This window comes from Pagrus major, chromosome 6 (assembly GCF_040436345.1).
Source record: "Pagrus major chromosome 6, Pma_NU_1.0".
NCBI classification, from domain to species: domain Eukaryota; kingdom Metazoa; phylum Chordata; class Actinopteri; order Spariformes; family Sparidae; genus Pagrus; species Pagrus major.
Genome location: NC_133220.1, coordinates 29,043,586 through 29,055,378, shown reverse-complemented (window position 1 = coordinate 29,055,378; position 11,793 = coordinate 29,043,586). Strand labels below are relative to the sequence as shown.

The window sequence follows — 11,793 nt, the reverse complement described above, 5'->3', positions numbered from 1 at the left end:
AGCTGTTAAATAAGGAAAATGAAGTTCAATACCAGCATTAGAGGAGAAGGGTGTAAGTTAGTTATGCAAGTAGTTATAGAAGAATGTGAAACTGAACCATGAATCTATTATCTGATGGTCAAACAAGGCTAGAAAGAGGTTAAGACCAGAGTGAGTTTTTAAACACAACCATGTAAGACTTTACGCATTATTCAACGCTAACGCTAAATGAAAAAAAGACATGGGCTGTCATCTAAAATAAATTCATTACTTAAGATTTTACACCATGAATATAATCCATCAGCATCTTGTAAAGGTTAGTTTTTTAACAAAATACTGCTTATCCTGGTGAGGTGAGACACAATCATATTTGATTTTTGTTAAAAAGCACCACATGGTTTTGAATGTGAATATAGGACAGGTTGCAAAACATGCCAAACGTTACATAAATCTTCGGTTAATGAAGTCAAAATATGAGGGATCTAAAATAAAACCCAAATACTGTCATATTTTAACACTATGCAGCATTTTCTTGGCCAAGGGGATAGCATTTCACCATTTTCTATACAAACTAATGAATGAGATCTAAGGCCTACTAGGAGCATCACACCACATACAGCATAACTGTAGAGAACCAATTCTCTTGTGCATCATACAGAATGATCACTCTCTGAATTCAGGTCACACAGCTACAGAAGTCAGGGTTCAGAGATTGTTTATACAGTCGCTCCGGAAGAGCACTCACAACATTCATGTTTTTCATACCAATAACCTTGTTGACTTCCATTGTGGATGAGTGAAGTGATAAGAGGGATTTGGATCAATGATAACACACCATCAGTAATAAGAATGTGACAACACTGCAGATGTTTGTAACCTGTGTCAAATCATGTTATCAAGAAACCGTTGCAATTATCTCAGGCATCCAGCAGAGAAACAGAGAGTGTAAGAGAGAAGCACTTGTAAAGTGTTGCATTAACATCACTGCAAAGCCCAAAAGATGAACTAATTCAAAGTATGTGCACACCCATCAACAGATTTAAGACATGCTGAATGAAAGCTAGAAAAGAAGGAAACATTTCTGGTTAATTAGCTTTAAAGCAAATAAAAAGGCTTTCGAAGTGTAAAGGACGTTTGTGTTTGCATCCCAAGGCGGCATAGCACTAGTAACTCATGGCATCAGGGGCCAACTGTAGAAATGCCCTTATACATTCACATGAACATGTATTATGACTCATGACATGCTGGGAGTAAAACTGTACACTTGTCATTAGAAGTGGTTCGATCTGTACGGTGTCAGGGTAAAATATGAGGTAGCTCATCCATTTGTACTTATTTCAGGTTGGGTCTGTTTCATTTGAGACACCAAATGTCTGTTCAGCTCGGCATCTTTCCACAGAACAGCTGCACATTCAGGCCATGGACACATCATCAACACAGCCGTGCCCACTGCTTCATCTTTATCCAAACTAAAGATCAAGTAGTGCCATGCAGAAAGAGCCATCACATAGAAAGATTGTCATTCTCAGCTTGTAGTCAAAGATTTTAAGAAATCCCAGAAACCAGAGGAAGTGGTAAACCTTCAGTCCAATGCTGATGATGTTAGGCAGAAGGCTAGTTCACATAAACTTTGCGTGGAGTGGAACAATGAAAGTGGTATCTTAACACTAGCGCCTGCATAGTTTATTCTCTTCCCAAAGCATCTCTCACAACATGGATACAAACTGTGTTACAAAATGACTTTTTAATCAACAAATGTGTTAAAATATAATAAACAATAAAAACAATTTTATCTGTGCAATGTTTTATTCTACAGTTTACCCAGAGCTAAAAGCCGTTGTTTTCAACAAAGACAAAAGTAAGTCAACAAAAATAACCTGGTAAAGAAACGAGTCCCTGGGTGAAGCTTCTGAAGCCACAACAGATCAAGTGGATGATTTTAGGTGAGAGGACCCCTGCGTGAATTGTGAAACATGTCAGCCGGCCCACAAGCTACCTAAAATGTGCCGAGTAGAGCCAGAAAGCACCAATCAACAATAGCCACCTAATAAAATAGACCCACAGACAGGTTAAACGAAAATGCTTTTCATCGATAAGACCCCTGCAAAGACTCCAATGTCACCAGTTTCCCCCACAGGTCAGGCAGTGGAGCTGCATGGAGTCAACAGAGAGTGTAGGTAGTGGTGAGTGAGCTCCTCACTCCTGGCAGCCCCGTGATGAACCACTGACCAGCACATCTGGGTGACGTAATCTGTGGCCAACCAAGTCCACGTGAAAAGAATCTTTTTTCTTACATATAATTTGTTGAATCGTACATATTTTTTCATAGAATTTTGTATAGGTTATATAAAAGGCTCTATCTGAATTTCACCTAAAGCAAACAACCAATGTCGGTGTCATTTCACAAGGTCCCTTAATTGTCTGTTAAACGATGTTGGGGCAATCTGGGGTGGGCAAACAGATCTCCCCCTCCTCCTTTGAAGAAGAGGATGGTAACTAAGTGAGAGGAAACACAAATTGTATCCCCTCACATTAGTGTAATGGCCTCCATGCGAAGGTACAGACAGCAAACAGGTGAGTCTTTACATCCAGGACGCAGTCACAAAGCGCCTGGATGGCTCAGCTCAGTGGAGTCATCACCAGCTTTAGGTGTCCATGCTCCCTGTGACCCTCTGCCCAGTCCCACCCCCAGCACACCGAGTGCACACACTGAAGGTCAATCCTCCAGCAGGTCTCTGTCCAGATCCATGAAGGGCTCATCAATGTAGCTCGCTATGGCACACGGAGAAGTCCTGTCTGAGCCCAGCAGCACCGAAACTGTCTCCTTCCAGTAGCTGAAGGGAATACAGGAGCTCTGCGGAGGGAAACCAGACAGGATTTAGAACAAGAAAACACTTACCATAGTTTGTTAACCACAGTATGTGCTAGCTCCAGTTAGCTGTCAAGCTAGTCTTCTTGTGTAAGAGATAGTTTTGGGGGAATGATACTAGATACGCTTGACAGAGAAATCATCCTAACCTAGATGGATGGATAAAACTGATCATTTCAGCATTAAATAACAGAAAGTGAGACTCTATCAAAGCAATGCCACGCTAAAGCAATTTTAATTGAAGCTACATACAATGTCATGGATAGGGATGTCTAAATACTTGTGAAAATAATAGGAAACTGTTTATGTTGAGGCAGTCATGACTGTTATCTTTGGCCACTTGGGGGCAGCAGAGTAAGAAAATACACAACACTGTCATCCCCTTATACTTTTTATGGCTAATTTGTTGGTGTGCCTGTTAACACATCCAGGTCCATTACATCATCATCAAAATTAAAAAGGTCCTTTTCTACCAACATATCATGGAAAAATCATAACCAAATAAAAGTTCTGGAAACACAAAGTTCCGAAAGTAAAGTGCAAACACCCTGATGTATTCCTGTGTGCTTTACCTCAATGTGCAAGATGAAATGGGAAATGGGAGAAATAAGGAGATTATTTTTTGTATCTCAACTGTCCTTTAACGTGCTACGGCTTTGAGAGTGGAGCTTTAAGAAGATTCTTGTGGTCAGAAAATTTTAGTAGTGAGAAACACAATTTTCTTTGAGCAATCAACAATGGCCAAGGAACCAAAATTCTTACTTTAATTGAAAACGAAAACATTTCCTTGGTTCTTGAAATATTTTCTGCAGTGAAAAGTGTGTTTAACCCACAACATTCTCACCTTTCTAAACATCTACAAAGAACACAACTCAGCTGCATTTTTAAAATCAGTCTCTAGGAATTGTTTGGATCTGAACTCTTAACCAGTTCTTTGAGCTTGCCTTGAGCCCCATGACACGTGTCGCTGTGAAGCAGCACTCAAAGTACTTAAAGTTGTTGTTGTCACAGCATGCATACTTGTGATTTCCCTGTCAGAATGTTTTGAATGGATGACATTTAAGTGACTGAACATAAGCAGGGGACACACCTTGTGCTTCTTATTGCTTGCACCATGTAGCTCTTGTACATTTTTGTACAGTAAATACCTTCATTTCAACAGAGCTACTCACGTTCTCCAGACAGGTGCTGTCTTTGTCTTTGTTGAGGTAGTGGCGCTGCCAGAAGCGCAGTAGGTTGTGGAAGTTGTTGAGCAGGCAGCCCGGGTACTTCTCAGCATACTCCTTCTCCCGCAGGGCGTTGAGGTAGAAGGGCAGTTTAGACTTTCTTCTGGCCAGCATCAAGATCACCAAACTGGTGTTTAAACAGCTCACATTCTCCTGCAGGAAACAATGGGATGGATGCAGACAGGAGCAGGATTTGAGTGATTAACTATTACGTATCTCAATACTGACAAATAAAAAATAATTAAAATGCTACCTGATTGAGATTACATCAAAATAGCCCTCAATTTATTTGTGAGTCTGATGGATTCATATGACAAAATGAAAATGAAATGAGACCTGCGTGAGCGTCTGTACGTTGATGATGTTGATCAGTCTGAAAAGGAAGGACAGCCTGTTCTCCACTCTCGCCATGTAGGACAGCAGGCAGCACTCAGAAAGTACTTCCACCACTGGGGAAAAAGACACGACACCAAAATTAATGTTTAATGACCTCTTCTTGGAAAAGCACTTCCAATTATTTCTTATCTTGAAGTAGGATAAAGAAGTATTTTTCTCTTGTTCACGTTTTTTAGAGTTAATCTTTGACTAGTTATCCAAGGTGCGATATGATTTCAGTAACTTCTCCTTTTTCGAATGAATGAGTCGACATGTGTACACTTTCCATCCCGTTCTACCTTTGACATCTTCCGTCTGGCTCTCAAAGCGGTCCAATGAAAGGACGATGCAGCGCACCAGCATGTTAGAGTCCACCAGAGAACTGTTGATCTGCGTCAGGAAGGTCTGAAACTACAGAGCAGAAATCAGAGCATACTATTAGACACACGTGTTCTTCCACTGCACAAGTTGAGAAATGACTGTAAATTGTTTTGTTAGATCAGCATGTACATTTTTAAAAGCTATGAGGTGTGCAAAAATACCTTCTCTGGAGTGTTGACATATTTGTTGAATCTTTTGAAGGCATCAATGTTGAACTTCATGAGCTCTCCAAGCAGATCAAAGTAGCTCTGCAGGACATCTCGAGATGTACAGCCACTGTCTATGATGCAGAATAGGATGTGCTGTCGAGGGATGGAAACACAAACTGAGCAGCCATTCATTCAAGAGAAATCAAAAGCAAGGAAAGATCTGTGATGTGATAACAATCTGCAGTTTTAGTTTTACCTCTAGTAATCCCCTCTTCAGGAGGAACATTTGGTCTGCATAGGAGGTGGCTCCTCTGAGAAAACTTTCCACTGCCCTTGCCTGCCAGAATCTACATAGAGAAACAGAGAGCTTCAGCAAAGATATAAAAAGCAAAACTAGAGATAAATCTTGAGAAATCCTTTTAAAAGAAAAGAGAAGAGAGGCTGTTTGATTCTTTGAATGTCAACATCTTTGTTTCCCGCATCATGCTCTTTGCCCCACATGATGCTGACCTGAAGGACGAGTCAGGAGGCTCCCTCTTCATGACAGTGAGGATTCGTGTGAGGAGACCCTTCTTCCCGTCACACACTAGGCTTCTGTCTGTGTTGACAAGAGCTTCCACCTCAGGGATGTTAGCCTTCATGGATATGGCACTCAGTTCATTCAGCTCCTGGCTATTCAGCAGAAGGTATTTGTTCCTGAAAGATGGAAAATAATTTAAACAACAAAACATAACTTACAAGATATAGTCAGATCCAAGGGAACTAAATGGGTTACTTACTCATGGTGATCACTGAAACTCTGAAGTAGCCTCAGGAACTGGATTTTAAAGGATATTTCCTGCACAATGACAATAGAGAGTGTTAATCGTTGTGTTAAAGGTTCATTAAACGGCCCAGAGTCAAGTTTGCAAGGAGAGTGTTGGGTTAAAAGTTCATACCGGACTACAGTCGCAGTTCTCATTCTGGCCATGCACCACATGATTTGAAGCTGTGTATTTTCTCCAGATCAGCTTGTCAAATAGATTGTTGAGTCCCGGGATGAGACGGAACTCAGCCAACATCTTGTGCACCTGCACAATACAGTGAAATACAGTGAAATACATACTTCAAAGCTGCTGAGACCTAACACTCCAGTTTTAATCTCAAGGAGGAAGGAGATGAGTGCAGATAGGTACCTGGTTCCTCTGTCGGCCCATAAGAAGGACACATAGCACATAGAGAACTTCCACTTTATACATGATCTCATGAACGATCTTCATGGACTGGGGCAGTCGATGTCTCAGAGGGCTGGTGGCCAGGGAACTCTCATCTGATGACTCTGAAAACAAAGGGAAAAAATCCATCTAAATCAAAGTTCAGAGGATTTAAGCAAGCGTGAGGAAAAGGCAGCAGAAGTGATAGCTGTCTCACCTGTACTGCTCTGCTCAGCATCCTCTGTAGCCATCTGCATGAGGGCGTCCAGCACCAGAGCATTGTCCAGCCAGGTGTACCAGTCTTCCAGCTCCTGCAGGAAGTTAGCTCCCGTGGCCTCAGACACCTTCCTAGTGGCCAGCTTACACAGCCGCTCAATGAAGCCAGGGATGTTCAGCAGGGTTACTATTGGAGAAAGAGTTAATTTACTGATCCCTTCTTCGCAATGGCACACAATACATTATACAGTCAGTATGACCTCTGAAGACAACCTACCCTGGTTGACTTCTGCCCGTGAGGGGCTAGCATTGCGTTTCTGCTGAGCGTTTTTGGCCAAAAGGGTGTGCTTGTCGTCGTTTCCAACATCGGGTTCTGAGATGGTGACCGACAGGATGCGGCAGAAGTTGGCCAGCTGTTGTTGGTCAAAACTTTGGACCAGGCCTGACAGGTTGGGGATACCCTCTAACTGGATCATCTCCTAAATACACATACATATGAACTGTTAACAAATCTGATAGGAGACAGAAATCACATGTGACATTTACGCACTTAACAAGTCGCAGACTGACTAAAGGTGCTTCCTACTAAAACTGCAGCAGTTTTTAAAATCAGATTTCAGAAGATCCGTTTATGAAGAGAGGCTAAAACATAATAATATAAACATAACATAATTTTGACTACACATCTACCAAACTAGCAACAAACATTTTCTCAAAATGTGTTCCTCATGCTATGCCTCTGCATACATTAGCTTCTCTGGGACTACTAATCCACATAGGGACAGCAAAGCCACTATACTGCTGAAACAGGGTAGTCACAGAGAAGGACACGTGTTTTTGTACACTAAATACAACAAGAGTTTTTGAGTGCAAGAAATGTCTTTGCTTGTTTTTTCCATTTACCTAGCTATATGAAATTAATTTTAAATGCCAAGTGTTGTAAAACATCACAAATAATGTAGACATATTGTAATTAGCAGTCATCAGACAGTTTTGTGCATTATGTGCAAAAAAAAAAAAATCCTACTGAAATACTCTCACATTGTGACATAATGGAGGGGGGTGATCTGCACTGGAAATACCTTTGCTAAGTCACAAAATATAAATTTTTCCGTCATAATTACTAAAAAGAAGAGGATAAGCTGTGTCAGACTGTTATACCAGGAGCAGAAATTTCAAAGAGAAGACACATAGCAACCTTGATCGTAACGCACAAATATGTATCTTGGGTCAAGACTACAGAGCACAAAAAAAGGCAATTTATCAGATTGCTTGGCGAAGCAATCTGATAAATTGCCTTTTTTTTTACTACAGAGCCAAGCAAAGATCGTGACGTGCATATTAAAATGCTGAAGAATATCAAGAGCAATTCAAGCGAAGTACAGAATGATTCTAAAATTAAGACATGGGTGTGACATAAGGGTGTTTGCAGCTCTGCCAGGCACAATCATTCTGGCACTGGAGGTGTCTGTACAAAAACAATAGAGTGAGCCGATAACAATACTCATCTATCTGCAGAGCACAGAATAAAAAGGGCTGGTATTTGCACAGAAAAATGGAGATTTGTCATTACTTTGACTGCTTTTAAAGAAAAAGGTGCACATAAAGCTATCAATTTTGAAGAAGATGAATAGATTGCCAAATGTGTCACCACATAAATCACAAAGTGACTTCAAAGGCCTTTTAACAGTGGATTTACAGGCCCATAAACAATGTTTAAATGCTCATGCTGAGGATTTAGTACAAGGATAACTCTGACCTTTTTAACTCCAAGAATATCTTCAATAAGGGTGGCAGTCTGTAGGAAGGTCTTCTTGTTTGTCATCAAGGTGAAGAGAAACAGAACAAAGTCGTCTCTCCCTGCGAGGCTCTTTGTGACTTCCTCCGTCTGCGTTTTGAAAAAAGACAACAAACATTTGTACGTTAATTTCATTATATCTTTAAACACAATGTTACAGCACAAACCAACTGCAATAAAAATACTTCTAGTTATGTGCATGTGCTAAACTGAAGCAAGGTATGATGCACCTCTGACATTTCCTCAGTACATACAAAGTGGAACAGGATACTTACACATATACAACAGTTGTAAAGAACACTAAGGCAGTCCTTGACCAAGTCATCATTCACTGTTGTAACAGAAACACAGACGTTAGTCTAACTGAGCGAAAGTAGCATGAAATTAAAATCAATTATCATCATTTCAAAAGCTGTTCACTTTTCTATAAACACAGACATATTCACAGATCTAACGCCAGTGCTACTTACTTTTGGGTTTTTTCTTCTGCATAGTTAATGTGGGTCTCATCAAGATCTCCACAAGCAGCTTCAGGGAAACAGGAAAATGAGCATTCAGTGCTGTGAGCCAAGACAGTCTGAGCTATACTAACACATGCCAACTGCTTCTCTGGATGTAACAATGTCCGAGTCCAATAGTTAGAGAACATCAGGCACTAGAAATGTCAAACTTACATCGACTCCACCAAAGAGGTCAAAGGTGTGCGTGTTGGGGAAGGTGGATTCCTGAGCAGTCTTCCTGTCCTCCGTGACAAAAGACATGGCCTCCATGGAGAGCTGGGATGATAATACCTGACAAAAACGCATTGTCCACATTTAATTTAAACCACCCCGGCCCCAAGTGTGACATTCAGCAACAAGCGGCTAAACCCAGTGATACCACAGCCTTATTGTTGGGTGGACTAGTGCTGTGTGGTTACCTTAAGAAAGCTATGGGCATGGGAGAGGTCACTGTTGGGATGGCTGCTCTCGTAGAGCTTCTGCAGCAGAGTAGGGATGCCATGCCACTTGGCCCTTTTATCTCTCTCCTGGAGCAGGCCTCCTGGGAGCTACAACACATAAGCACAGGCAACTTTAAATAGTGCAACATACACAGTGTATGGTTATTTGCATCAGTGCTTCAAAAGAGGTTTAAAATCATCTATTTTTGCTTGTACTAGTGGATGTAAGGCTTCAGTCTTCTTTAACTTTATTTTTGTGTCAACTGCATGTTTCATGAAGAGAAAAGCATAGAGTGATTCAAAGTAGAAAAGATGGATATGTACACTATAAATGCATGCATATATGGTCAGTCATATATAAATATTTAACACAAATTGCTTGGAAAACCCCTGTCACAGATAATCTTCGTTCACAGACAACAAATGTCAGATTTTGAACACAAACAAATGGCCTCAGAGAATAAAGCTTGTGAATCATCTTTTAAATTTGATTCGAGGTCAGCCACACCTCAGGTCATATAGCAGACCAGGCAACAGAGAACAGAAACTGACAGCAACTTCATCAGATCTTTATTTTATCCCTCAAATAACTCAAGCGGAGGAACTAAGGAGACCTGGCTTGGCTCATAGTAAGTGGATGCAAACATGAAACCCTTTTATAAATACACGGCTGTGACAGCAGTGTGACAAAAGAGATTTGCATGGAAAGTGATATTATTTCTCAATTGTATGACTCTGAATAAAACATGATATGAAAAAGCTGAGACCCCTTGACTCTAAAAACAAATAACAGTATTTTTTGCAAGATACAAACTATTTTGTAAAATCTGGACATTATTTCTCTATATACTATACTACTCTCTCTCTATATATATACAGTGTGATAGCAGTAAACAAGCCCAATCCTGCATTCAACACTCGCCCAAGTGGCACCAACTGGCTTTTAAAAGCCCTGAAAATCAGTATGACCAAAACAAGAAGTTCACACCTGTCTCACGATAATCTCATTTGAGATATCAAATAATGAAATGCAGCTAATACCTCATAAGTGAGTAATCAGAGGAAATCTGCCCCGAAAAACCAATGCAGCCCAGTAAGCAGAGAAAACTTTCACTTGATGACAGAGCAAGTGTTCATATTTTTGTAACTATAAATTGTGTGGGGAATGGAGAGGACAGAGGACAGAGGAGGTAGCTTTTGGGTGTTTGAGTCCTTAACAGCAGCTTTTGACAAAGTCACGATGACAAACTCTCTTCCTAGACACCTAAAGTGCTGACTTAATGACAGTGTATTTTGCATAGTGTTCAGAATATGGCAGATGCCTCAACACTTATAAAAAAAACTGTCAAATTAAAGGTTATCAGGGATATTTTGAGATGTGATGAGTTCATGATAGCATTTCACACTACCATAAAACTGCAAGTCAGCAAGGTAAAAGGCACGAGACTAACTGCAAGGTAATAAATGTTGTAATCAGCTTAGAAATGTAGAGGCTTAAGTCAGGAGAGTGTAAGGAGCTACGTGCAATAGATACACAGTGTCTGGAAGTGTCAAAATGTCAGGGCAGGTGTGACGTCCATATGCTCAACACTGGTCAAAACAGTTGACGTAAACAAGCGTTACACCAAAAACTGACCGGACAAATATGTGCTCCAAAGTTACCATTACCGTGTCAATGTTAATAATAATAATAATATAGTAAAAGCTTGCTAACGTTAACTGGTGCAAACAGCTGCTGTGGCGTATCCATTTATGGAAACGATAGTTATTGTGGATACTGTGTGGTTACGTAATCACCTGAGCTGTTCAGCTGGCTTAGCTAGCTGACGTTAACGCGACTGCTAACATTAGCAACTGTTAAGGCCGTTGATTAACGTGATGTAAATACTTCCGACAGTAAAGTACATGCTTTCTAGAAACATCCACATCCCACGTCTGATAACCACCCTACCAGCCCGACAAACCTTCAGTTCAGAGCGTTTTCATTATCGTAATTAACCTGGCCTGTAATGCTAAGCTAACGTGAAGCTAACAACAAAAGACCCACTTGAAGCGGAGCTTGTTTCATGCACATTTTGTAAGGCTGACGTTAATTTCCTTGTCAGCGAGCAAATATTACTATCCAGAACTCAATGGAGAAAAAAGCCAAGGGTTTGCTCTGTAGAAATACTACACAACGTTGTAGCTAGCTGCAAAGCCAAAGCTGGCAGGGGCGAGTTCATCCCCAGTCAAGTCTCCAGGACAACGTCTGCATTTTCAGGCTGGACTCCAGCGCAAGTCCCTGGTCTGCGTCGATCAACAATTCGTATGTGGAAACTGTCGAAACATTCATTGTTTCTCTTACCTGCGTCCCTCGACTGAAACCCTGACCAGTGATTTTGCTGGACGTGAACTTCGTGACGATATTGCTATTGCAATTTCTTCGTTTTCCTCCAGTACAAGGGGACTCGCACCCCAGAAGCGTCGCCATTATTTCTTCTTCCTGAACTGAACTGCTCGGCAGGAAGTGGAAGGCTTTGATGAATTATTGGAGGTAATTAAGCGGCATCTGCTGGCAGAGACGCAAACTCTGCAAGAACCATCGGCTTCAACCACACACACTGCACAGGTTATATATTTTGTTAATCATAATTACATATTTTCCCAAGAAAAAACAGGCAAGACTCT

General features: G+C 40.9%; 1 protein-coding gene across 1 annotated transcript; it reads right to left on the bottom strand.

The window, feature by feature from the left end:
* Positions 1-1,640: 1,640 nt before the first annotated feature.
* On the bottom strand, positions 1,641-11,614 carry trpc4apa (transient receptor potential cation channel, subfamily C, member 4 associated protein a). The gene is made up of 18 exons (XM_073468186.1): positions 11,471-11,614; positions 9,106-9,234; positions 8,861-8,977; positions 8,657-8,714; positions 8,462-8,517; positions 8,148-8,276; positions 6,666-6,867; positions 6,390-6,575; positions 6,155-6,297; positions 5,918-6,049; positions 5,759-5,817; positions 5,490-5,675; positions 5,236-5,326; positions 4,992-5,132; positions 4,749-4,860; positions 4,411-4,523; positions 4,021-4,227; positions 1,641-2,833 (listed from the first exon to the last, which is right to left on the bottom strand). Exons 1-18 carry the CDS (start codon positions 11,594-11,596, stop codon positions 2,696-2,698), a joined length of 2,325 nt encoding a protein of 774 aa, XP_073324287.1. The 5' UTR covers positions 11,597-11,614; the 3' UTR covers positions 1,641-2,695.
* Between the last annotated feature and the right edge of the window lie 179 nt (positions 11,615-11,793).

Excerpts from the sequence above, each read along its gene's own strand:
- trpc4apa (XM_073468186.1), bottom strand. The coding sequence starts at position 11,596 with ATGGCGACGCTTCTGGGGTGCGAGTCCCCTTGTACTGGAGGAAAACGA. Across the intron at positions 5,676-5,758 it reads AGTTTCAGTGATCACCATGA|GAACAAATACCTTCTGCTGA; the intron begins GTAAGTAACCCA and ends TCCATCTTTCAG. Across the intron at positions 2,834-4,020 it reads ACAGCACCTGTCTGGAGAAC|AGCTCCTGTATTCCCTTCAG; the intron begins GTGAGTAGCTCT and ends TTCCCTCCGCAG.